General features: G+C 39.9%; 2 protein-coding genes across 2 annotated transcripts in view; one reads left to right on the top strand and one right to left on the bottom strand.

Annotated features, from left to right (window-relative positions):
* The window catches only part of Spg11 (SPG11 vesicle trafficking associated, spatacsin), a 73,247-nt gene extending 72,247 nt beyond the window's left edge, over nucleotides 1–1,000 (top strand). The window contains 1 exon segment of the mRNA XM_028878731.2: nucleotides 488–1,000. Coding sequence (XP_028734564.1) covers nucleotides 488–668 — 181 coding nt within the window. The 3' untranslated portion in view covers nucleotides 669–1,000.
* Nucleotides 895–25,548, bottom strand: Eif3j (eukaryotic translation initiation factor 3 subunit J). Its single transcript, XM_028878730.2, has 8 exons — nucleotides 25,383–25,548; nucleotides 25,196–25,299; nucleotides 13,545–13,599; nucleotides 13,113–13,204; nucleotides 7,383–7,497; nucleotides 4,469–4,630; nucleotides 2,910–2,983; nucleotides 895–2,647 (listed from the first exon to the last, which is right to left on the bottom strand). The coding sequence occupies exons 1-8, from the start codon at nucleotides 25,426–25,428 to the stop codon at nucleotides 2,516–2,518; spliced, it is 780 nt and encodes a 259-aa protein (XP_028734563.1). The 5' UTR covers nucleotides 25,429–25,548; the 3' UTR covers nucleotides 895–2,515.

Genomic DNA, 25,548 nt, shown 5'->3' with positions numbered 1-25,548 from the left:
TAAAGTTGACTCTAATCACAGCACTTGCTTCAAGTCCTAGTGTGTGCCAGGACAGTCAGGGCTACATATGGAGAAGCTGTCTTTTTTAAAAAGGAAAAAAACTGATTGTGAACCAAAAACTCTAGCAAAAGTGTCTTTTGCAGTAGTACTAAAGTTAATTAAGGTGGGTGCTGACATATTTTGCTTTGGGTTTTTTTTTTTTTGGGGGGGGGGGCAAGACAAAGGTTTCATTGTGTAGCCCTGGCTGTCCCAGAACTTTTTCTGTACACCAGGCTGGCCTCAAACTCAGAGATCCGCCTATCTCTGCCTCTAAGTGCTGGGATTAAAGGTATGAACCAATGTCCAGCGACATACTGTTCTTAATTCATCAAAATCCAATACTAGCTTGATAATTTCCTAAGCTGTGATACCCCTGCAGATGTGGCAGAGCTGACCCCCCTTGTTGATGAGACAGTATTTAACCTGTACTTTACACATTTCTATGTAGATATAAACAACACCAGCCTACCGACAGGGTCATAGAGAACCTGAAGAAGTTACTTTCATATTGTGAAGATATCTACCTGCATTACAAGTTGGCATATGAACACAAATTTTTTGAAATTGTAAATGTGCTTCTGAAGGACCCTCAAATAGGATGCTGTCTTAAAGATATGCTCGCCGGTTAGAAGATCTGAAAGATGCCTGATTGTTTTTTTGTACCTATACGGCAATAAAGTATTTGAAGATCTTTATCCCCACTTGAGGTAAAAGGCCCAGAAATACACAATATCACATCAGTCATTTGTGGCTGTAGGGAATGAAGGAGAAATTGGTATTAAGATTAAAAGCTTGTTAAAATGTCTTCTACATTAGGAGAAACAGTAGTAATTAAAGAATACCTGTGCCTGCAGGTTCCAGTTTCAAAGCAATTTAATCTTATTTACACAGTTAAGGAACAGGTGATACATTTTCATGAGTTAGAAACTGATCTTTCTATAATAAAATAGGTTTTAATTCAGTGTCTGTCATTATTACTGCTAAGGAGATCTTAGCCCTTGTCTGCCTTCAACAGTATTTACTATAGTTATTGCTGTGTAGTCACGGCCTTCTATTAATTCAAGTCATTTAGATGGTCCTGTTTTCCACTTAGTAGTCTACAGAGCTTTGAGGTTCCTATTGCCTATAGAAGAAAAATTAAAAATTTTTGTCCTGGTTTTAACAATTATGGGGACCAAAAAAAAAAAAAAAAAAAAAAAAAAAAAATAAAAAAAACTAACCACAAATTTGGTTAAATTACTTAAAATGATCACCCAATTTATGTTTACTGTAATAACATGAGCAGTAGGCGCCAATACTCCAAATAAATAGTTATAGGTACTTAATTGGGCCTCAGCATCTAAACAAGATAATTTCCCAAATAAACAAGAGGAAGGCAGCCTCTGTTGCTCCACATTAAACTAAAGACCCCAAACATCCTTGTTTCAAAGCTGTAACTACATCAGGCACTGATTAAGCCTTAGTGAGTACACAGAGAATTCCACCCAAGAGCTGCATCCTGTACTCAACTATCTCTTGGGAGGTAACACAAAATAAGTCCTCACAATAGTGATTTTATTAAATTAGTTGCTTTATAAAACATTGCAGATGTCATAATTGTTAACATAACAATTTACCAAACTGTAGTTAACTGGTGCAGTTTGCTGAGCATGTTTTATAAAGAAAAGGAAATGCCAAAACCCTGTTAAGTTTTTCTGTTGCAGCCTAGAACAGAAAGATTTGTTTCTCAGACACTTGAATCAGGCAAATAGAAACAGAGTTCCCTCCCCCATCTGAAGTCCTCCATCAGTAGAGATAGGCCGATAAATAACTAGACAGTCAATGACTGGAGCGTCCACCACTTGCACTGTAATAATGGAGAGGTTTACCTTCTTCAGCTTCAAAGTTGAAGGGTTTTGGTCATTAAAATCTTAAGTATCAAACTAGTATTTTTCAGCCACAGTATCTTCGCTCTGAGATAAGCAGTCTTCTTCACAACATGTTTTTAATATCCTCACTCTCAATTTTAAGACAAAGCAATTTTAATACTAGGTGCATCCCACATGCCCCTGTTTGCTGCAAACTGCTTTTCTTGACAAGTTATGAAGTAGTTCAAGGAGGTATGGTTAAGGCTGTATTACTGAATGGTGCTGGTAAATACTACACAATTTTTTTTGTCATGTTGCAACCTTTGTTTCCAATTTAGTGACTGCTGCTATGGAATCAGATAGCAACAATGACAACATTATTAGGTTTCTTTTGTTTTTAAACTATGATTTAGTAGCAACTGAGGTTCCCAATTTTAACCCCTTGGCAACAAGATCCAAGTTCCCTCATTTGCTCATTAGCACCTGAGTGTCAAGGGGTTAAATAACCAGCACAAAAGATACTGCACTTCTGATTGTAGCATTTGGCAGAACTGAAAAGAAAGGAAGTTGTGCTACATGTTGAAGGGATTGTGGGCAACAGAAAGAAGACACCAGGAGAAGGTAAAATGTCACATGAAGTCTTCGTAGTCTTGTACATATCCTCCATCATATCCACCATAATCTGCCAGATCGTCTTTCATGGTGGCCTTTAATCCCCCTCCAGGAACCACGCCTTTCTTCTTCTTTTTGGCTTTGCTTTGCTAAAAATGAAGGAAGAGTTAAATTCATGAACCTTTATCTGCTATGGGCATTTCATCTGTCACAGCAAGCACTCAAAGAGATGCTAAAGCTATAGCAATTTTTATTGTCTCAGAAAAGAACACAAATGTCTGTGAATGGAGACAACAGGCATCACACTGCTGTTCAGTTCTGAGAATTTCAACGGGCTCTTTCTGTGTTAAGGGAATTCTGCCCACAGCCCCACCCTAACGTAAGTCATTTCTCTGTACTGCTTGCTCTTACCTTTTCTTGCTTCTGTTTTTCACTGCAAAGCACAGTCAATGAATTGGTAATCTTTTTCAAGTCATCAATTTCCACTTTAAAAAAGAGAGAGACATACTACTAAACTTCAATTTTTAAGCATTTAAAAAAATAAAATCAAAATAGATATCCTTATTAAAAAATCATTTGTATGTCATTAAACTTAGGTAACTCCATTAAAACTATGGATTTCTCCTTCATAAATAATCAGGTAAGTAACTGTTCAGTCTATGGCTAGGCTCAGTGATAGCTCACTAAAGTACAATGGTAAACTCAATGACTATAAAAACTTTAATTAGCCAGTTGGTGGTGGCACATGCCTTTAATCCAACACTGGGGCAAGCAGATCTGAGTTCCAAGCCAGCCTGGTCTACAGAGTGAGATCCAGGAAAGCCAAGGCTACACAACACAGTGAAACCCTGTCTTGAAAAACAAAAAAAAACCCTGTATTTGTGAACTCTTTAGCATTTGTCCTGCTTCTTGCCGTCTTTGCTCAGTCTAAACAGAGGGGAGAATAACCACAGACTCTACAATCATTGAGTAGCAGCTACATTGAACATGCAATGATAACTAAATACACAAATGATAAGCCTCTGCCTCTGGTATGTTTTCTAGCCCAGGAACAACACCATTTAGTAGTAGACAACATATCCTTTTACTTATTTAAAAAAAAAAAAAAAAAAAAAAAAAAGCTGGAAAAGAAATCAGTAAATCAGTTCTTAGATACAGAAAATGTTAGGGTTTGGTCAGAACCCCATTCCTGCAAAAGAAACACAGGAAAAACAGTACATGTAAAATGAAAACCCTGGGCTGGAGAGAAGGCTCAGAGGTTAAGAGCACTGTCTGTTCTTCCAGACGTCCTGAGTTTTAATTCCCAGCACCCACATGGCAGCTCACAACCATCTGTAATGAGACCTTGCTCCCTCTTCTGGCCTGCAGAGATACATGCAAACAACACTGTATACATAATAAATAAATAAATCTTTTTAAAAGAGAAAAGAAAACCCTGTGGGTTACCAATCACTTTGAGCATCCCCTGCTTAGTGATCATTCCACAAAGAAAATACAACTCCTAATTCATCACGACCTTTTTCTCACTACAACAAGTCCTAACACCCTCACCACCCCTAGACATTCTTGGTGTGGTGTCCCAGCATAAAGGCACCAGTTCTGTTGGGCAATTTGGACAGCATCTCAGACTCCATTTGTAAACCAGCGGTTCTTAAGGGTCTTACTGAGCTCTAAACCTGAGGAGCCCCTAGTCCATTCCTTCTAAAGACACTTTGTAGTCCTTTAGGAGATTATGTGCTTTTGCTTGGCTCTGAGAAACTCCTACACAACAATGAAAGCAGCCAGCCCCCACCCCCAAATACTCAAACTGGAAAACATTCCAAAAATATCTGCTAAGAAGGAAATCCCAAAAGTCTACATTATATAGCATTAAAGCTATATTTAAAAACAAACAAACAAACCCCACTTTCCCAAGTACGGTGTTCTTAATATATTCATAACAAAAGGGGCTAGAAATCAGCATCACTTACATGAAATACAGACATCTCGAACTAAGGCTTCCAAAAAACTGGCATAATATAGTGATTTTTCATATTGTGTAATTTTATCTTTTAGTAACTTTCCAAACTCTGTGAAGTCATCTCTTGAAGATGGGTTCATAGCATCTATTCCATAACCTGTATTATTAACACCTGCAGGAAAGAAGACCTGAAGCATTAGGAAGATACAGATATTTTACGTTCATCAATGAGGGGCTAGTGAAATGGCTCCCAGGTAAGAGAGCTTACCCACGTAAAGATGGGGAGAAAGAACTGACTACACAGAACTACACTGATCTCCGCATGCCCCTCCCTGTAACAAAAATTTTAAAGTTCATAAACCAAGTTACTATCTAAATCAGTTTTATTCTAAAGCAGGACTTTAGAAACAACCAACTGTCAGATTGTGTGTGCACACACCACCAGGACCTACATGTGGCAATCAGAGGATAAATTCACTCCTTCCACCAGTGAGGGTCCTGGGGAATCAAACTCAGACTTACTACCCACTGAGCCACCACTCTAGCATTAGGAAGCTTTTTAAACTATTGAGTTTTTTAACCTGGGCCTATTAGAGTTCTTGGACAGAATTCAGAAGGGTGTCTTCAAAATTCAAATTTAAAAAGAAAAAAAAAATCTATCTTGAATTTTACTAACCTCCAATTTTACACTTGCTTCCATGTTTATTTTAGGCAACAAATCATATTTAACAACAAATCCCACCCTGACTTTGGAGCACACTGCAGCTGGTGCAGATAACCCTCATCACTGTCTGCTCAGGACTGTCAGATCCTACTAGTAAAAAAGCACATGGAGTGGAGTAGTCACACACTTATAATTCCAGCACTTGGGAGGATGAGGAGTTCAAGGCCAGTCTGGCAAGAACCTGTCTCAAAAAAGAAATCAACCAACAAATAAAATAATAATAAAACTATATGGGCTGGGAATGTAGCTCAGGTAGTGTTTGCCTAACATGTATGAAGCCCTGAGTTCAATCCCCTGCACTAAAAACTAAAAACCTATAATTCTGTGTCATGGATTTGTTTTGTGATTTGATTCCTGTTTCAGTTGAACAGGTTTCCTTTGTTAAAAATAAACTGTTAGAAAGCAACTTTAACCCTAGCATTCAGGAAGCAGAGGCAAGCTTTTCTGTGAGTTCCAAGCCAACCTGCTCTACTCGGTGAGGTCTAGACCAGCCAGAGCTACACAGAAACCCTGCCTCAAAAACAAAAGCCACACTAAAAAAAGGGACCCACAGAATGTACTACCTGTCCAAAGGATATTCTCAAAATGTCCAAGAAAGACAAAAGATGAAAGGGACGGGGTGGGTGGGGGATGGCTCAGTAGGTAAAGATATTTGTCACCAAGGCTGACCACCTACATTCAATCCCCTGAACCCCATGGCAGGAGAGAAGCAACTCCACAAGTTGTCCTCTGGCTTCCACAGGCATCCTTGAGTACACAAACCCAATAAATGTAAAAACAAAAGGAACTTTCTACAAAGATGGGAAAGAATAAAAGAGAGATATAAAAATAATCAGCCAATAACTCCAAAAATTAAGTAGAGGCAACCATGTGTTAAAACCTGAGAGAAAAATTAATCTGGCCTAAAAGAATTCTAGGTTAAAAGTATGTATGCTTCTGTACATACCCTTTTCAATGTCAAATAAATGATCTATCAATACCACAGGTTCAGCACTGTAGTACAAGAAATAGTAAATTCCTATTAACCAAACAATGCCTGTGTTAGTTCATTTTTCATTTCTTAATCTGTAGCTGGTATCCTATATGAGGTTTTCTGTACTGAGCATACACATGAACCATCACAAATAGAGAAACACCCACAGTCACAGCTGACATTGCTAAAGACCCACTAAGGGGTATGGTCACACTTTCCTAAAAGGGGACCAAGCAAATCTCTTGTGTTCCAGAGAAGGTGGTTGGGTGAATTTTTTCACACCAGGTAATGACAAACTTGACAAATGAAGTCTGGATTTCTCTGTTGTCTTTTAATCTTCCTTTGTGTGCTGGCTAGTTTTAAGTCAACATGACACAAACTAGAGTCTCCTTTGAAAAGTGGGAACCTCAACTGAGAAAATGTCCCTACCAGATTGGGCTGTGGTGCGTTTTCTTGATTACTGATTTAGGTGGGACAGCCCAGCTCACTGTGGGCAGTGCCACCCCTGGCCAGATGGTCCTGGGAACTGTAAGAAAGCAGACTGAACAAGCCATGAGGAACAAACTAATAAGCAGCAATCCTCCATGGCTTTGCTTCAGTTCCTGCCCTGACTTCCCTGATGATGGACTATAAACTGTAAGATAAATGATGGCCCTGAAAGATGGGGTATTATAAAGGCCAAGAAAAAGAAACAACCCTAAACACAAGGCAAAGCTACTACTGAATATTCTACATGGACCAACGTGCTTTGCCCAAGTCCTAGCTAGACTTATGGCACCAGAATGCCCCAAAGACCGTTCGATATTTTAATTTCAAAGCTGTAGACAGCAGAATCTATCCAGTTCATAAGTTTGGGTAACAGTATACTTTACTGTGTCTACTGATGTCTTCTGGAGGAGGTTGGGAGGCACAGTCTTGCTATATAACACTAGCTGGCCACCACTTCTGACCCTCCTGTCTCAGCCTTCCAAATGTTAGGATTATAGGCATATGTTACAAATGATGTCTTATATTTAATATGGTACTCTAAAAAATTACTCAAGAAATCTGAAAACAATGTCTATACTTTGTCAAGTAATCTTAAATATATAAACAAGAGCTTAGAACTGTTTTCTGATCTCAGTAAGACTGTATATGTCCTTTAAAAACATGGTTTTTGATCTCTTAGTACTAAGACTGGCACAATTTTTCACCTGGAGTAGCTCAACATTGCACCCACCATCTTACCAAACGTTTCTTTTGCTAATTCAAGGTCTGACTCTTCCTGTAGCTTCTTTAGCCGAAGTTTATCTGCTAATTGCTCTTCAGGTGTTAGCACTTTAGGTTCTTCCGGCTCTTCTAACTAAAATGAAACATAAGTTTCACTTACAAAAGCCAAGCTTATTATAGTGGACACAGTCTGTTTTTGTATTATATGAATTTTATGTCAGCACTTAACACAAAGAAGTTAAGTACATACAAAATGATTACTCTATTTTAGCATTCTTCTAAACACTTTAAAGAATATTCATCTCTCAATTACACAGATAATTAAATAAAACATGGAGACACAGAGAGGTATAAAACAACTCGCACACAGTAATAGGAAGTAACATCTAACCGAGGTGATATTTGAACCAAGGAAGGTAGAGGCTATTTGTTTCCCTATCCATTGTTAAAAATGAGTAGATGAAAGTATAGGCAAGATGAAATGGCACTCTTCACATATTGCCACAACAGACACTGAACCACCTTTCTAGGGCAATATGGAAACCTGTATCAGGCATCTTAAAATATTTCTACATGCTTCCATCAAGCAATTCTATAATATTTGCGTTAAGAAACCTGAGATGGGGGCTGAAGAGATGGCTCAGTGGTTAAGAGCACTAGCTGCTCTTCCATAGAACTGTGTTCAAATCCCAGCACCCCCATGCTGACCCATAAATCTAGTTCCAGGAGCTAAAGGCCCTCTTCTGGTCTCCACAGGTACCACATGAGCACAGTACACAAATATACATGCAGGCAAAACACTCGAAAAACACTTTTTTTCTAAAAAAGGGAGTAGCCACTAAGATGGCTCGGTGGTAAAGATCACAACTGGTTGTTCTTCCAGAGAACCGACTATTCTTCCTAGCACCCATGTGGGGCTCACAAACATCTGTAACTCCAGCTCGAAGGGATCTAATGCCCTCTTCTGGCCTCAAGGGCTCCAAGCACTCACGTGGTACATAAAAAGATATGCATGCAGGCAAAACACCCATACACATAAAATGGGGGGAAGCGGGGAGGACACAACACCTAAGATAATATCTATTGGAATATTATTTATAATTATTTATAATTGCAAGTAAATTTAGTGACATCCTAAATATTCAACTACCAAATGGTTAAAGTGTAGCATTGTGCTGGGAGGTGGTAGCACACGCCTTTAATCTCAGCACCTGGAAGGCAGAGGCAGGTGGATCTCTGTGAGTTCCAGGCCAGCCTGGTCTACGAAGCAAGTTCCAGGACAGCCAGGACTGTTACACAGAGAAACCCTGTCTCAAAAACAAAACAAAACAAAACAAACAGCAAGTATAGCATTGTTCATCTGACAATGTAAACATTAAAAATGTTTTCAAAGCATCGGAAAAAAGTTCTATTTTATTTTAGAGTTACAAACAATGTAATCAAAATAACCATGTGACATCCCAGTAATGTAAAGCTCTCTTATTCCCCAACCCTTTGAAAGGGTAGATAGCAGTCTGGTGTCTTTTCTACACCTGGTGATATAATTTACTACAGATGTATGTTACTCGTAATTATAGTTCCTGGGAAAAGTGAAGCACCTTTGACTCTTCATGTATGTTCCTGCCTGTGCAAATTCTCATTCTGAATTTCCTTGTTCATGGAGATGAAATGTAAAGAGGTTAAAAAGAAAAAATGAAATATTTCCAAGTGTCTTTAGACCTAGATAAGGATCAAAACTGAAAATATCTCAATGTCAGGCATAAGACAAACTAAGTATACTCAAGTTAAGGTCTATTCAGGTTGGAAATAAAAAACCTGAAACCTAAGTGACTAAGAGTCATTCAACATAATGCCTTAGGCTGAGTTATGATTTTACTGCTTGTTCTGATCATGAAAGCACACAGAGGTACCTAAATGTTTCTAGTTGAGGAAGGGGAAAGAGACAGGCTGTTCACAGAAAATGAACAGAAAAGCACAGCCCCATATGGAGAACAATTCAGGGGCTGGAGATATGCTCAGAGATCAAGAGCACTGACCGCTCTTCCAGAGGTCCTTTGCCAAGTCATGGCCCCACAGCAGTGAGGATGCAATTTCTGCTTCTGAACACTGAATATAAAGGATTTTGTTTTGGGCTTCTTATGTCTGAATTTCACCTGAAGCTGCAAATAGGCGAAAACAAACTAACCAGGTGTGGTGGTACATGCCTGAAATCCTAGTACTCAGTAGTTAAAAGACAAGAAGACCAAGAACTTCAAGGTCATCCTCAGCTACACAGCAAGTCTAAGGATAATCTGAACTACATAAGCCTGTCTCAAAAAAGTTAAAGTAAGCAAATAAAGTATGTATTGAAATGTACATAAAATAACACTAGAACTTACTACATGATACACACACTTAACAAGATATATTCTTTTTTTTTTTTTTTTTTTTTGGTTTTTTTTTTTTTTTTTTTTTTTTGAGACAGGGTTTCTCTGTGTAGCTTTGAGCCTTTCCTGGGACTCACTTGGTAGTCCAGGCTGGCCTCGAACTCACAGAGATCCGCCTGGCTCTGCCTCCCGAGTGCTGGGATTAAAGGCATGCGCCACCACCACCCGGCCAAGATATATTCTTTAAAATCTTTAAAAAAAAAAAAAAAAAAAAAAGGGTGGGAGGTAGTTTGAAATAATCCTGACAAGGTGGCACACACCTGTAATCTCTGCACAGGCACGTAGAATTCTGAGTTAGAGGCCAGCCTGGTCTACATAGATTTTTTACAGGCCAGCCAAGGAGGCTATATACCATGTCTCAAAGTTAGGATACAGTCTAAATTGAAAAAAACTATAAAGAAATCCTACACTGGGCATGGTAGCACACGCCTTTAATCCCAGCACTCAGGAGGCAGAGGCAGGCAGATCTCTGAGTTCTAGGCCAGCCTGGTCTGTCTACAAAGTCAGTTCCAGCACAGCCAGGGGTGCACAGAGAAACCTGTCTCAGAAAACAAAAGTACTAAACTCCAGCTAGCAGATTTAAACTTTATTCTATAATACATTTTAGAATTTTTTTGAGTTTTTTGAGATAGTCTCATGTAAGGAATGGATGAGACTGCAGGTATACACCACCATGTACAGCTCTTACAAATGTGTTTGCTTCTTTACTGAGACAGGGTCTCTCTATCTGTACCACAAGCTATCCTCAAACTTGTAACCCTCCCACTGGGATTATAGGCATATAGAACCACACCCTGCTTGAAACTTCAATGTTTTTATCCTCATATAGTTATTCATTCATATATGTATGTACCATATATGATGGTGTGAACAAACACACAGACAGACAGCCTCCCCCACCCCCAGGGCTGGCCTCAAACTCACTATGTAACTTAGATGACTTGAACTCCTTATCCTTCTGCTTCCACCTCCCAAGCAATGGGCGTATAGGCATGTACTGCCACATTGTTTTAGGAAGTGCTAAGGATTGAACACAGGGATTTGTAGATGGTCCTATACCCATCTACATACTGGCAGCACTAAGTAGACTCAGTTTTTCAACACAGCATATGAAGTTGGGAGGAAGAGTAATGAGGAAGTGGAGGGGAGAAATTGGGGATTTGGCCTAAACATATGCAAGTATAAAATTCTCAAATAATAAACTACTATGTTTGGGTAAAACACGAATTACAAAAACCTTATAACAAGTTTATTTAAAAAAGAAAGAATTATTAAAATTTTTTGGCAGGGTCAGGCATGGTGGACACACACCTTTATATCCCAGCACTTGGAGGCAGAAGCAGACAGATCTCTGAGTTCAAGGCCAGCCTAGTCTACAGAGTCCCAGGACAGTGAAGACTATACAGAGACACTGTCACCCCCACAAATCCTGCCCCCCCCAAAAAAAAGTAGTACTGGGGATTGAACCATAGCACCTTCCACACAGGCAGGCACTCTATCACATCTTAGGGATGTAGATCTCATGCCACATCTCTTATGCTGGTAAAACAAAATATATATATATACATATACACATATATATACATACATATATGTATTGATATAGATCGATAGGTATAAACATGTGTATACACACATACATATAGATAGATAGAGAGCTTCAAATCTAGAAATACAGATGTCTAGAATATCAGGTTGTATTTATGCAATCATATGAAAAAAATCTCCTTTCAGAGGTTTAAAGGTAAAATGTCTATTAGCTCTATTAAGCAAAACAAAAATAGATGAAACAAATCTGGGAAGACACTAACAATATTAGGTGATATGTACTATTGTTGTTGAGACAGTCTCACACTATGTAGCCCTAGACGGCCTAGAACTTGCAATATAGACCAGGCTGGCATCCAACTTTTAGCAATCTTCCTTCTGCTTCCTAAGGATTACAGGTGTGAATACCACCACATTTGGCTTTATGAGACTGGACCTTACAATACCGCCCAGGCTAGTCTTGAACTTACAGTAATATAATTTGGGCTTCCAGAGTACTGGGATTTTAGGAGTGCACCACCATGCCTGATTATTTTCCTACTTGCATATTTGAACATTTTTCTTAACAAAAAGTAAAAAAGGCCATATAGGGTGGTGGCACACACCTTTAATCCTAGCACTCAGGAAACAGAGGCATGCAGACAGATCTCTGAGTTTGAAGCCAGCCTGATCTATAGAAGTGAGTTCCAGGACAGCAAAGGCTACACAAAGAAACCCTGTCTCCAAAAAAAAAAAAGTAAAGAAAAATATTAGAGGTATTTCCATGTTAGTATTCATACTATACATGTTATGTATGAAAAGATCTCTACAATAAAGTAAATAAAATTGAAGTGGAAACTATACAAGAAAGGACAGCCAGTTAGTGATGCATGTCTGTAATCTCAGCACTTAGGAAGTGGAGGCAGGAGGAAATCAAGTTCAAGGTCAGCCTAGGTTATACAGCTAAAGCCTATCTCAAAAAGATAGGGATAATACATGCAGAAATATAAAGATAGCTTGGAAAGGTAAGGGACAAGTGTTTACATGTGGGACAGTGGGAAAGACAGAATAAGTAAAGGTTTAGGAGTGTTTGTAAGTTTTTATGTCTGAATTATGAAAATGTTTCTTATTAAGGAGAAAATTAATAAATACAATAGAGGGCTGGAGAGATAGCTCAGGGGTTAAGAGCGCTGACTCTTCTTCCAGAGGACCCGAGTTCAATTCCCAGCACCCACATGGCAGCTCACACCTGTCTGTAACTCCAGTTTCAGGGGACCCCGACACCCTGGCAAAACCACAACTGCACATTTAAAAATAATAAGGTAGAATTTCTGGATCCTGCTACAAATAATCAAGAATAAAACCACTTTAGGACATGACAGAGGTTTGCTCAGTGTGTTCACTGTGTATAACTGTGACTAGAAACAGCTGCAGGTGGGCTGGGTATACAGCTCAGTAGTAGAGGGATCACTTACATGCATGAGGCCCTGAATTCAATCCCAGCACTGAAAGAAAAAAAAACAAAACTGCAGGTGCTAGCAAAAAACAGTAAGTGTGGTCACTGCACAATCTAACTGTTCTGATGAAACTGAAAATATTTTCAGATATAAGACTTCTGGGTTCAATTTTTGCAAAATCAATTTGTTCTGGGCTTCACCTATCTTATGGTATATCCATTGTGTCTTTACAGAGCCCTTCAAGTTACTAGGTAATATTTCCAGTCAGTTAAGACACTGTACCACAATTGACACATTATGAATTCTGTAAGCATTTTAGGGAAACTGACAGAACTTACCCTCTTTTTAATTTCTTCTTGCCTTTTCTTCTGCTGCCGTTCTTTCTCTTTTATCTTTTCTGCTATTTTTTTCTTTTCTGAAATTTTTACTTCTGAAAGAAATATTTTATTTACAATTATATTGAATACTTTCTAGTCTATGGCTAAGGCAGACATGATGCTTGAACACTTGAAGAGATGAAACCTTCCCCTAGCTTTCAGATGGTGAAATTCTGGAAATGATAAAGTTCTTTTCCTTTCAAATCTTATCCCCAAAGATCCAAGCAGACAAGGTAAGATCATTCACATAATATCATTTCCTCTACTCTTTTCTCCCACGCAATGACCCAGCAGTCTAACAGAAAACCAGCAGGTACTTATTCTGACTGTTGAGAGGACAGAGAAGTAGTACAGGAAATCTGGTTTAAAACAATGAAGGAGTATAGTGCTCACCTGGTTTTACTTCTGCTTCCTCTTTACTTTCATCATCATCATCATCCCAGTTATCCTGAAGACAAGAACCTCCATTAGTAATTCTTACATGTATTTTTTTCCATGTGCTCTCTAGGGTTAACCTAACTCTGCACAAACAAGCTTGTTGATATTTTTTGGTATTATGTATGGCCTTTATAGTAAGGCCCTAAACCAAGAGTTATCTTCCCATTTTTCACGTCTACTTTTGTATCTCAGGAATGTAAGAAGTTTTACATGTTTTTCTTTGGGTTTGTTCCTAGTATTCGATAAATTCTGTTGCTTCTCTAAGCAGGTTTCCCTTACTGCCATCATGCCCTTTAATTAGTTATTTGTATATAGCAAAGGCTACTGGGCTTTGAACATCAGTATTTGGGAGGACAGAGTCCAATATAGCCCAGACTGGCCTTGAACTCCTCAACTTTCTGCCACCACTTCCCAAGTGGGAGTATAGGCCACCACACCCAAGTTAAATTTTTCATCAATTCTTTGAAGTTGCAATGTTTCAAAATTCAAAACATTGAGTACCAACACGTTGCCACAAGAATATTCCATACTTAGAGCAACTGGGCCTAGTACCACAAGCCTGAATGTAATCCCAGCTACTTGGGAGACAGATCAATGTTTAAGGCCTGCCTCTACAAAGTAAGAAATCCTGTTTCAAAATTAAGTAAAAAAATAGAAAGCTAGGGAATATGGTAAATGCTTGTCTAGCATGCACAAGACCTAGGTTCAATCCCCAGTACTACCAAAAAATAAAAAATAACAGAAAATTCCACATCTGATCCATTAATAGATCTTTAGTCAAAGAGAATAAATGCTAAAAAGAGTGTATAAAATTACCTTCCAGCTATGTGTATAAGGTAAATAAATTTAAAACAAAAGAATTTCATGTTTACTTGTGTCCTATACCATTACACATACATATATACACCTCAAAATCTGAAGAAAAAAAGTTCCTAAATAAAGATACTTCTGGCCCCAAGCATTTTGGATAAGGGACATACTATACAACCTGTACCACATCACCTGAAAACAACAGAAATGGTACACTACTTCTTGACTTTTGAGATAGGGTTCCCTATATAGTCCATGCTGACCTCCAACTCATTCGTCTAACCACCTCTGCCTCCAAGTGATGGGATCAAAGACGTGAAAGCCCTCCACACCAGCATGACTAATTCTTCTAATTGTACTAACTCAAATCTCCAGTATACTAGTAAGGAGAGCAAAGATAATAGGCACCCTTGTCTGTTCCTCTCTTAATGAAATTGTCCCTCAAATACAGTAAAATCTATGAGTCATTGGCTTGCGCTACCTCTGGATTTGCATTAAGTCAGAAAATCTCATACCATGTTCAGATGAAACTGAACATAGAATTCACCATGTTTTCTTCTAGAATGGTTTTATTGTTTTTTAATTTAGATTCCCTAATCCAGCTATAGTTAAAACACACACAACACACACACACACACACACACACACACACACACACACACAGATCTTGCCCTATAGATTAGGCTAGTCTGAAACTTTCAGTGATCCTGCCTTTATCTCCTGAGTGCAGAGATTATAGGTGTAACGAACACCCCACTTAGTACCACACTGCTGTCATTACAGCTTTATGGTATGTTTAATGTCTGCATATATAAAATAATGTAAGCTTAATGTCCTTTCCCCTTTTAAGATTTTTAATGTTTTTACTATGGTGTTTGTTTTTTCATATAAGCTTTTATATCCACTTATGGTAAGCCATAAAAAGCTTACCAATTAAAATACAAGATAACCAAGCTCAAATTTATAAGCCTTAAATCAGTTGTTATCTTATTTTCTAGTTTGACAAGTCTACCTAGGTACCCCAAAATGGCCTTGAACTCACGATCCTCTTGCCTTCCCTTCCTGAATTCTGTGATTACAGTCAGGTGTTTACTACCCATCACTTATCAATTGTTTTGTTTACCAAATGGACCAAGTATTCCACTCTGCAGCCAATGGGTCATTTGTTTCAAGCAGTATTGCTTACAACATAACCATAGTCAATGAATCAAATTACACAATATTTTTAGGCACAGTATTAGAGATGAGTCAAGAACTAATTAAACCTTTATGGCTCTGCCTCCTTAAGCTGAGTAAGGCACTTTGAGGTAGACCTATACTCTGCTTTTTCTATGCCTAACTCTATCACTGAGCTACATATAAACCTAATATCAAACACAATTTTCTAAAGACTCTATAGAATTAGGCGATCCCTATTTGATAGGGATGGAGACAGCCTTCAATTTAAATTGAGCTTTAACTTACAGGTAAAACACAGTCTCAGCAACCATCAGACAGAGTATGACATGTCATTTGAAGATGAGCCATCAGAGGGAAGGTACAAAGCAGGAAGCCCTGACGCTAGTAGAAGAGGCAAGGGCTGACTAATATACCACAACTATGACACAAACACAAGCTTCTAGCTTTATAGCATTACAGATTGCAGCTCTAAATCAACCCAGGTATATATACTAAACCTTAATTAAGACAAGTTTATATATCCAGCAAAGAAATTAAAAATCCATCCTCCTGACTGAGGCTGCAATGGGTTGAACAAGCAGAACAGGAATAATTTTATGTACATGTGTATGTCTAATTTTTTAAAACATTCATTTCTCTGTTTGGGTGTTCTGCCTTCATGTATATATATGTATCACATCTACTCAGAGAGGCCAGAAGAGGGTTCAGATCGCCTGGAACTGGAGTTTATAGTTATGACCTACCATTTGAGTGCTGGGAAATCTAACCTGGGTTCTCTGGAAGAACAGCCAGTGCTCTTACCCAATGAGCTAACTCTCTAGCCCCCAAGTAAACATATTTTTACAATCACTTGTCAAATTTAACCCATGGTTTTGAGTTTTAACAAACTGAAAAATCAATTAGTCATTTTCTAACTAGAGTTAGAAATTAAAAATGAAATGTTTGTATTGTCTTACTATTATGCCTTAGTTCTTATATCAAAACTGTAGTACACAGGAAACCAAAGATCTAAAAACAGAAGTAAACTACCAGGCATTTTGGGGTCTGTAATATGCTGCTTAGACAGTGCTTCATATAATAGGAGTATCATGTGTATTTATTTCCAGGGAGTGCAGATTTAAAACTGAGATAATAGTAATAGCATATATTGATGAGCATTTACTTTGCACCCAAAATTATGCTAGGAGTTTTTTAATGTTTTAACAGTAAGGTTAATCCTCATAACACTCCTAAAAGTAAGGTAGCATATTACATAACTATTACATATCCTATTTTACAGAAAAAGAAAACTGTGTCCCACATGTAGCCAACAAATGATCTCAGTAAGAAACAATATAGGGACTTGCTCTGAATGGACCAAAGTGACACAGAACGTAACTTCCTGTGAGACTTGAAATATAAAGGAACTACAAACTAAGTTCCTCCTACTAAAATTGGTTTTTTCAGTTAGTTCTAGAATATGCTCCCCTAGGATCATAGGGCATCTCATTAAAGAGTAGAGTTAAGTAAGGTACATACTTATACGTAAAATATGCCCAGATACATACAACTGTATTAGTTATACACCTTCAAACCTCAAGGTGCCTACAGTATGTCTTATTTTGTTTAGAAATTTAAAGACACTGATCTCCAAACCTGTCTAGTACCACAAAGCCAAGAGAGAACTATTACTGAAAATAAGCAGTACCTTGGTGATACCTTCAACACAGAGAAGCACCCTGAGCAGCTTATCCACACCAACTCTATATCCCCTGTCCCTATTGCTCTCTGGTTTCCCACAACAAAGATAACCCCAGCTCCTATCCATGCAAACAGGAGGCTCCCTAGAAACCCTCCATTCCATCAAATTCTCTTTTTTTTTTTGGGGGGGGGGGTAGGCTAGAGGGTTTTGCTGTGTAGCTCAGGCTGGCCTTGAACTCATGATCCTCTTACTTCCACTTACAGAATGCTGGGATTTGTGGCATGAGCCACCAAATCAGGCCAGAATGGGTTTTAGTAGTAAAGAGGCAGTTCCTGTAAATGAATTCTGGCAGTCATGACACCTGCCTCAATGCATAAAGGCCATGAAAGAAAGGCAAGCCACTGTCCATCACCATTACCCTCAAATACACGCAACAGACCTGCCCTGAAATTACTACTGAACTATCATATTAATTCCTTAAGAGACCAAATAGCTGGAACTATCAAAGGCGGCTCAGTAGCCTCCTCGGGAATTTTTAAAATTTTGGCTCCTTAGTTATGAAATTAGCAAGTCCTAAAAAAAATAAATGTAGGGTAGAGAATGTCTACCACAATTGCTATAGAAAAACTGTCCAAACTATTCTGTAAACACAAGGACTTTGTAAATGCTGGCAAGTTTTTCAGATAAAATGACAAAAATGTTACAAAACACTTAAAATAGAGACTGTAAGTTTATCTATCACTTCAAAAAAGGGAGGGAGGGAGGGAGGGAGGGAGGGAGGGAGGAGGGAGGGAGGGAGGGAGGAAGGAGGGAGGAAGGAAGGAAGGAAGGAAGGAAGGAAGGAAGGAAGACCTAGGTGTTATGTTCAAGATACAACCTATTAATATCCTATTAAAAACACCTTTCCCAGAAGCTGGGGATATAGCTCAACAGATACAGCGTGTGCACAACATGCATGAGGTCCTGGATTCAACCTCCATTACTTCAACAAACAACACACTCCAGGAATCTGATCCAGGTATCCTGGTGGTTCATGACTGTAATTCCAGCAGTTCATGAATAGAGACAAGAGGATCAGTTCACAGCCATCCTCTGTGGAGTTCTAGGCCAGCCTGGACCTTGAGACTGTAACAAAAACAAAAACATTCAAGCTGCCTTCCTAAAATGGCCAGCTTCTTTAGAAAAGAGGCTGTTTATAACTTCCTTATGTACATACATACTCATGCCCTACAAATATACACCCAACATCATTTGAATTCAATTATTTCTCTGTAAGAGATGACTGCTTTTCAAGTTAAATCCTTTTTTCCCCCGAGACAGGGTTTCTCTGTGTAACAGCCCTGGCTATACTGGACTCTGTAGACCAGGCTGGCCTTGAACTCAGAGAGATCACCTGCCTCTGCCTCCCGATTGCTGGGATTAAATGGATATGTCACTATCATCTGGCAAGTTCAAAATCTTTTTCCTAACCAAACACAACCAAATAATAAAATCAAAACAAAAACATTTTTTTTAAATTTATAATAATGTACCTAACCGTTGGCTGGTTCTGTCATTTTTACGATACTAAAATGCAGAGTGTCATATGCTATGAGAGAATGTAGTCAAGGCCAAAAATGCTTTCCAACTGAAGGAAGACATATTTATGGATTGTCAAACAGGAATAGCTTCAAAAGAACAGTAAGACTGTTTTTGCCTCACAGCAATATCCCAGGAACGAACATATACTTCTCTCCCTTTTTCCTGAAATAATTTGGTTTAGACAGAGCAAATTAATTTAATTTTTATTTCCTTTTAAAAGCAGAGTAGCCCAGAGTAGCCTCAAACTCCCTATGAGTAAATGACTTTGAACTCCTTATCCTCCTAGGTGCTGAGATCTCAGGAGGGCACCACAGCCATGCCAGGGTTATGGAATGTTAGAAATGGAATCTAGAGCTCCATGTGTCCTAGGCAAGCACTCTATCAACTGAGCTATAACCCCAGCCCACAAAATATATCAAATTTCTTACTGGAAAAACCACTTCTTAGTACTCTGTAAAGTATGTTTTCTGCTCTAAACAGCCTCAGAACCGACAGAACTAGACTTCTCATAAAAATTCAGTTTTTAAAAGAAAGCTACCATCTTTAGGTCAAAGTAATTGTTTCAGTAAATTCTACTCCATTACGATGGGATAGTAGCCAGGATGTAAAATAAATAGATGAATTTAAAACAAAAACTGAACATCAGGGCTGGAGAGTTGGCTCAGTGGTTTAGAACACTTGCAGAGGCCCTGGCTCACAATCATAACTCCAGGTCCATGGCCATCTGAGGCCCTCTTGTGACGACCATGGGCACCAGGCAGACACGATGCACATACACACATGCAGGCAAAACACTCATATAAAATTGATCTTTAAAATCCCAAAACCAGACACGAACTAAACAAATAACTAACTTATTTGCAATGGCCCAGTACAACAAATACAGTAAGTAAATACTGTTCAATAAAAAACATACTTCTTGAGATAACGGACTCCAAAGTTATCTATCTTCCAATTGCTACACATACAATGTAGCATGTGTGCCCATACAAAAAAAGAAAAAAATCTAAAGTATGTTTTAGGTTTAAAAATGAAGTTCAATGATAGCACCTTATGTGTATGAGCACCAACTCAAAATAATAATGATAACAATAATAATAAGCTTTCTAAGTAAACACTTGCTATTTTACAAACTTTATTTTACAAAAATTATTATAGTACTGAAATGATTAGGATTTTCTTCACAGTAATCTGGGTGAAGCCAGACATGGTGGCTCCTTCACTCCCACGACCCTATCACTTGGGAAGCTAAGGCAGGAGAATTGACAGGGGTTATAAGGCTAGTCTAGGCCATAAAAGCAAGGCTGTCTCAAGGGGAAAAAAAATGATGGTGACTCTCTTCATTCAGTGGAGGAGCAGGAAGCAGTGAAGAACTTATTAAACTACTTCCGTATATTTGTACTTTTCTGTATATTAGAAAAATGATCTCTTCAAGACACGATTTTTCAGCCATGCATGGTGGCAACACACTTGTAATTCTAGCACTCAGAAGGCTGAGGCAGGAAACACTTGAGAGTTCAAGTCCAGCCTCATCTACATAACTAGACTGCTTCTACCTCCCAAATAAAACAAGACTGAGGATATAGTTCATTTGGTAGTCAAGACATTCTGAGTTTGATTACTGGAACTGCATAAACCAGGCCCACAGCATACACCTGAAATCCCAGCGCTTGGGAAGGCCAAGCCAAGAGACCAGAGTCCCAGGCTGTCCTTGGGTAGGTACGCAGTGAATCTAACACTATCCTAGGCTGTAGGAGACACCGTTTTAAATAAAACAAAAAGATACCTATTTTATGCAAAATGGTCACCTTCTGAGTAATCACACTTTTCTCTAAAACATAGATCTTGAAGTGGTATGCACATATAATCAAAGAACTTGGATGGCCGAAGCAGGAGGACCCAAACTATTAGTTTCAATAGACCCTTAAAGAAAATGAGTAAGACATGACTGCTTAGTGCTTAGTTTTTACCTGGGTCAGTTCTGAGATTTTGTGTAATAAATCAACTTAGCTAGAGAAACAACTGTCTGAGGGCTGAAGATGTAGCCCAGCTGGTGGCTCGCCCTGGGTTCTACCCCCAAGTCAGCATATAAACTGGGGGTAGTTGTACATGTCTGCAATCCTAGTATTCAAGAATTCAACTGGCTAAGAGAGAGAGGCTGCCTAAAAAAACTAAACACACACACACACACACACACACACACACACACACACACGAGAGAGAGAGAGAGAGAGAGAGAGAGAGAGAGAGAGAGAGAGAGAGAGAGAGAGAACAAAAAAAAGCCTGAGACAGCTGAACACAGCCAGAAGTTTCCTCTAAACATTTGTAACCTTTTGAATAAAGCTAATTTGTAACTTGTTCAATTGGAATGTAGGGAATCTAGTAAAAGGGATTTCAAGTTGTGTTTGTCCCTGCTTCCAGTAGGTACTCAATCCTGCATTTATATCTGGCACATCATTCCAGTCATACATGCAAAGTAAAACATTCTTTCCACACTTCTGCATATCAGGTTGGTAAGAAAATGTTGAAGTAAATAATGCCAGAAATCATGTTCCCTAGTTCTCACTTTAAAAAGTAAAACAAATAAATAAATAGATGTGTGTCTGCCTGTCTGTCTGGGTATGTACGTGACAGACAGCAGGTCTACAAGAACGGAAACTCCAGATGCCCGGGAGCTAACGCCACAGGCAGTTGTGACATGAGTGCTAGGAACCAGATTCCGGCCCTCAGGAAGAGACTACTGCTCTTAACCTCTGAGCCATCTCTCTAGCCACTAGTTCTCACCTTTTTACTGGGAAAAAGCCTCCATGAATATTAAAGGTCTACAGCTTTACTTTTAAGTCCATCTTTGCCACTGCAAGGTAGCTTCTGAAAAGATAAAATACTGTCTACTGAAAAGGACAGTTAACTAGAACAAGTAACTGAAAAAGGTACTATAAATAGCATTAAACTTAAAAAAAAAAAAAAAAGGCAGCATTAAACTGGTCATTTATAAAGGTAAAGCACTTGGTCTTGACATAAAATAAAGAACACTCTACGGTTTTATGGCAGAATTCTCATTCACTGCCCAAGTTAGTCTTCTTTTTTTTTTTTGGTTTTTCGAGACAGGGTTTCTCTGCGTAGCTTTGCGCCTTTTCTGGAGCTCACTTGGTAGCCCAGGCTGGCCTCGAACTCACAGATCCTCCTGGCTCTGCCTCCCGAGTGCTGGGATTAAAGGCGTGCACCACCACTACTACTACTACCACCACCACCACCACCACCACCACCCCCCCCACCACCACCACCACCACCACCCTTCCAAATTGGTCTTAAAATCATGGATTAAGTGACCCTTCCCCAGCTTCTCTAAAGTGCTGAAACTACAGGCACTTGCCATTGTGCCCAGCTCAGGTATTTTTTTAAAGATGCACATACTGAATTGTTTAAGGACTATGATTATTTGATTTCATAAAAATCAACCCTTGCTTACATACCCCCACAGAAGGATTAAATGCTACAACATCAAAATTCAGAAGCTTGGTACTCACTGCCATGCTAGATGACAAAATTCAATTTTAACAAATCTCCAAACAGGTAAAAATCTGTTCAATGATCTTCCCCCCCCCAAAACAAACAAACAAACAAACAAACAAAAACCCCACAAAATTCATAGTAAATAAACACTATAGAAAATACTTAATCTTTCTATCCTTAGGAAATGATAAAATGGGGCACAAAATAAACCTCAGATACTAGATCTTAGCAGCCTAAATATTTCCACAGGATAAAAAAAAAAAAAATCACTGAAAACTAATATTTATTGAATATCTACCAAGTGTTAGGTGGCCCTGCATAATGCTCATTTAAAATACAAAGTTACGGGCTTGGGGATTTAGCTCAGTGGTACAGCACATGCCTAGCAAGCGCAAGGCCCTGGATTCGGACTTCAGCTCAAAAAAAAAAAAAAAAAATTCCGACGGGCGGTGGTGGCGCATGCCTTTAATCCCAGCACTTGGGAGGCAGAGGCAGGCGGATCTCTGAGAGTTGGAGGCCAGCCTGGTCTACAAAGTAAGTTCCAGGAAAGGCACAAAGCTACACAGAGAAACCCTGTCTCAAAAAGCCAAAAAAAAAAAAATAATAATAATAATAATAAAATACAAAGTTACACCTGGGCGGTGGTGGCGCACGCCTTTAATTCTAGCACTGGAGGCAGAGGCAGGCAGATCTCTGTAAGTTCTAGGCCAGCCTGGGCTACCAAATGAGTTCCAGGAAAGGCTCAAAGCTACACAGAGAAACCCTGTCTTGAAAAACCAAAAAAAAACAAAAAAAAAAAAAAAGTTACTCTAAGCTACACAATGAGACCCTCTCTCAAAAACAAAGTAACTAATGCAGGACTCATTATGACCATTTACATATTGAGAAAGTATAGCTTGCTTATGACCACAAATCTAGTAAATGCCAAGGTAACATTATAATCAGTGTAATTCTAAAATCCAGGAGTCAAACTATTCTTATACTGTATCATGAGAATGGATTTCAACACTTCCAAGTCTCTAAAATTTAGCTCTAACACTTAAGACTTACATCAGTTCTTAATTTATGGGTCTCAAACCCTTTGGGGGTCGTATGATCCTTTCATGGGGGTCACCTATCAGATATTTACACTATGATTCAGAACAGTAGCAAAATTACAGTTATGAAATAGCAACGAAAATAATTTTATGTTGGGGTCACCACAACTCGAGGACATGTTAAAAACAACATGTTAAAAAGTCACAGCATTAGGAAGGCTGAGAACCAATCTGTACTGACAAGAATTACAAACATCAGGATCAACACCATTTAGAGTCCATAATCCCAGGTCAACTTACAGACAACTTTAAACAACATTCTAGAACTTATTCCCAATTCCTCTAATTTCCTCCAGCCTCGTTTTGATTCGAACTTACTCCCATTCCTTTTTTAAACTTTTTTATGTCTTAACTTCCACTTCCTAGGAAAAGTGAAAAATCAAAACTGAAAATCTGCTGTTGTGGGGTAATGGAAGGTTGGTAACAAATCACCCCCAAGTGCAGTGTATACAATAGGCAAACAAGGCATGTAAGTAACCATTCAGTATACTATTAGTGATTATTAACTTCAATGTATGCAAAACTCACTCCATTCCTCAAATTCAGGTTGTCTGGTAAAATGGACACACTTCAACAAACTTCAGAGAAAAGACAAAAAAATCCAAACAGTACTATTAAACTTACAATGATTACCTAGCTCAAAAATTTGAACACCAATCGGGTGGTGATGGCACACGCCTTTAATCCCAGCACTTGGAGGCAGAGGCAGGCGGGTCTATGAGTTCCAGGCCAGCCTGGACTACTGAGGGAGTTCCAGGAAAGGGGCAAAAGCTACACAGAAAAACCCTGGGGGGGGGGGGGGACAAATATAACAAGACTTTGAAAACTTCACTAGTATACAGTTATAGAGGTGAGACTTTTCCAACTTTTTTTTTTTAATGAACACAGAAGAAAATGACTTCTAAAGCTGTAGGATGAGCCCGAGGGAATTTTCAAAAACAATAAAAGTGAACAGGATTCGAATTCACAAGACAAAGAAAAACAAAACCACCGGTCCCTGATCTAAGCCAACCACCAAACCTTTGGTATTTTCCTAGGCCTGTCCCTGTGTAGCTGCCTAACTGTTACCTTTCCATTTTTCACAGTTTACAGTTCTGTCCTAGGTTTCTGTCCACTAACCTGTTAGTTATCTCGGTGAGTTCATCGATGCTGAGTTCACCCTCCTTACCACAGGGTGGGGGAAGGGAGAGCCAAAGTTGCTTTGCTGTTCCAATTCTAATTTAGAAAAGCCAAGGTATTTTCTGCATCCAACCGCTGGAACGAGCTACCGGCCCCTGAGGGCCACGCCTAAGTTACTGACACCCGGGAGACCCGAACTAGCGAAGGCAGGCGGGCCTCCCTACTTTCCATATGGGACAAAACACCGACGCCGAGTTTCCAATCTGCTCGGCTCGTCCCGGTGAGAGGTTCTGGACGGCGAAGCTTGCACGTGGGCCGATCCGACTGCGGCTGTCACTTCTCGTCGCCAGTTAGGATCCAGGCCGGGGAGCGGACCCTCGGGGAGGGGCTGGGGACTCGGGCTGCCACCACCCTCCGCAGAGTCCGGCCGGACACGCCGCCGCCTGCCGCCCACATGGCCGGCCGGCCGGCCGAGGGGACCAGGGTACGGCTGGGCCGACGCTCACGCGGGACCCACGGCCCGCAGGCCCGGGCGGCGCCCTAGGGCCCCGAGTCTGCCCGCCCGCCCGCTCGCCCGCCCGCAGCCGGCGCCTGCCGCGCTGCCTGGCGCCCCGGCCCGCACCTACCTTCACGTCCTCGTCCTCGTCCTCGCCCTCCCAGCGGTCCCCGCCGGCCGTGGCGCCGCCCGCGACCTTCCGCATCGGGTCCTCCATAGAGAACGTGTCCGCGTCTACGGAAGAGAGTGAGGCGCGTTAGTAGACGCGTGGGAGCGAGGCCGCCGCGGCCCGCACTCGGGCCGGAACTTCTGCTCACCCCAGGAGTCTGAGTCCCCCGCCGCCGCCGCTGCCGCCGCCGCCATCTCGAGTCCGGGGCGAGCGTGAGTGAAGGAAAGAGCTGCGAAGAGTTAGCGCGGCAGAGGTGAGTCACTGGGCTGGCTCTCGTTGGCCCGCGCGGGGCAGGCTGGGACCGTGGCTGACTG

Source organism: Peromyscus leucopus, chromosome 4 (genome assembly GCF_004664715.2).
Source record: "Peromyscus leucopus breed LL Stock chromosome 4, UCI_PerLeu_2.1, whole genome shotgun sequence".
Lineage (NCBI taxonomy): Eukaryota > Metazoa > Chordata > Mammalia > Rodentia > Cricetidae > Peromyscus > Peromyscus leucopus.
The sequence above is the reverse complement of the archived record's forward strand: the minus strand, read 5'-3'. Positions and strand labels throughout refer to the sequence as shown.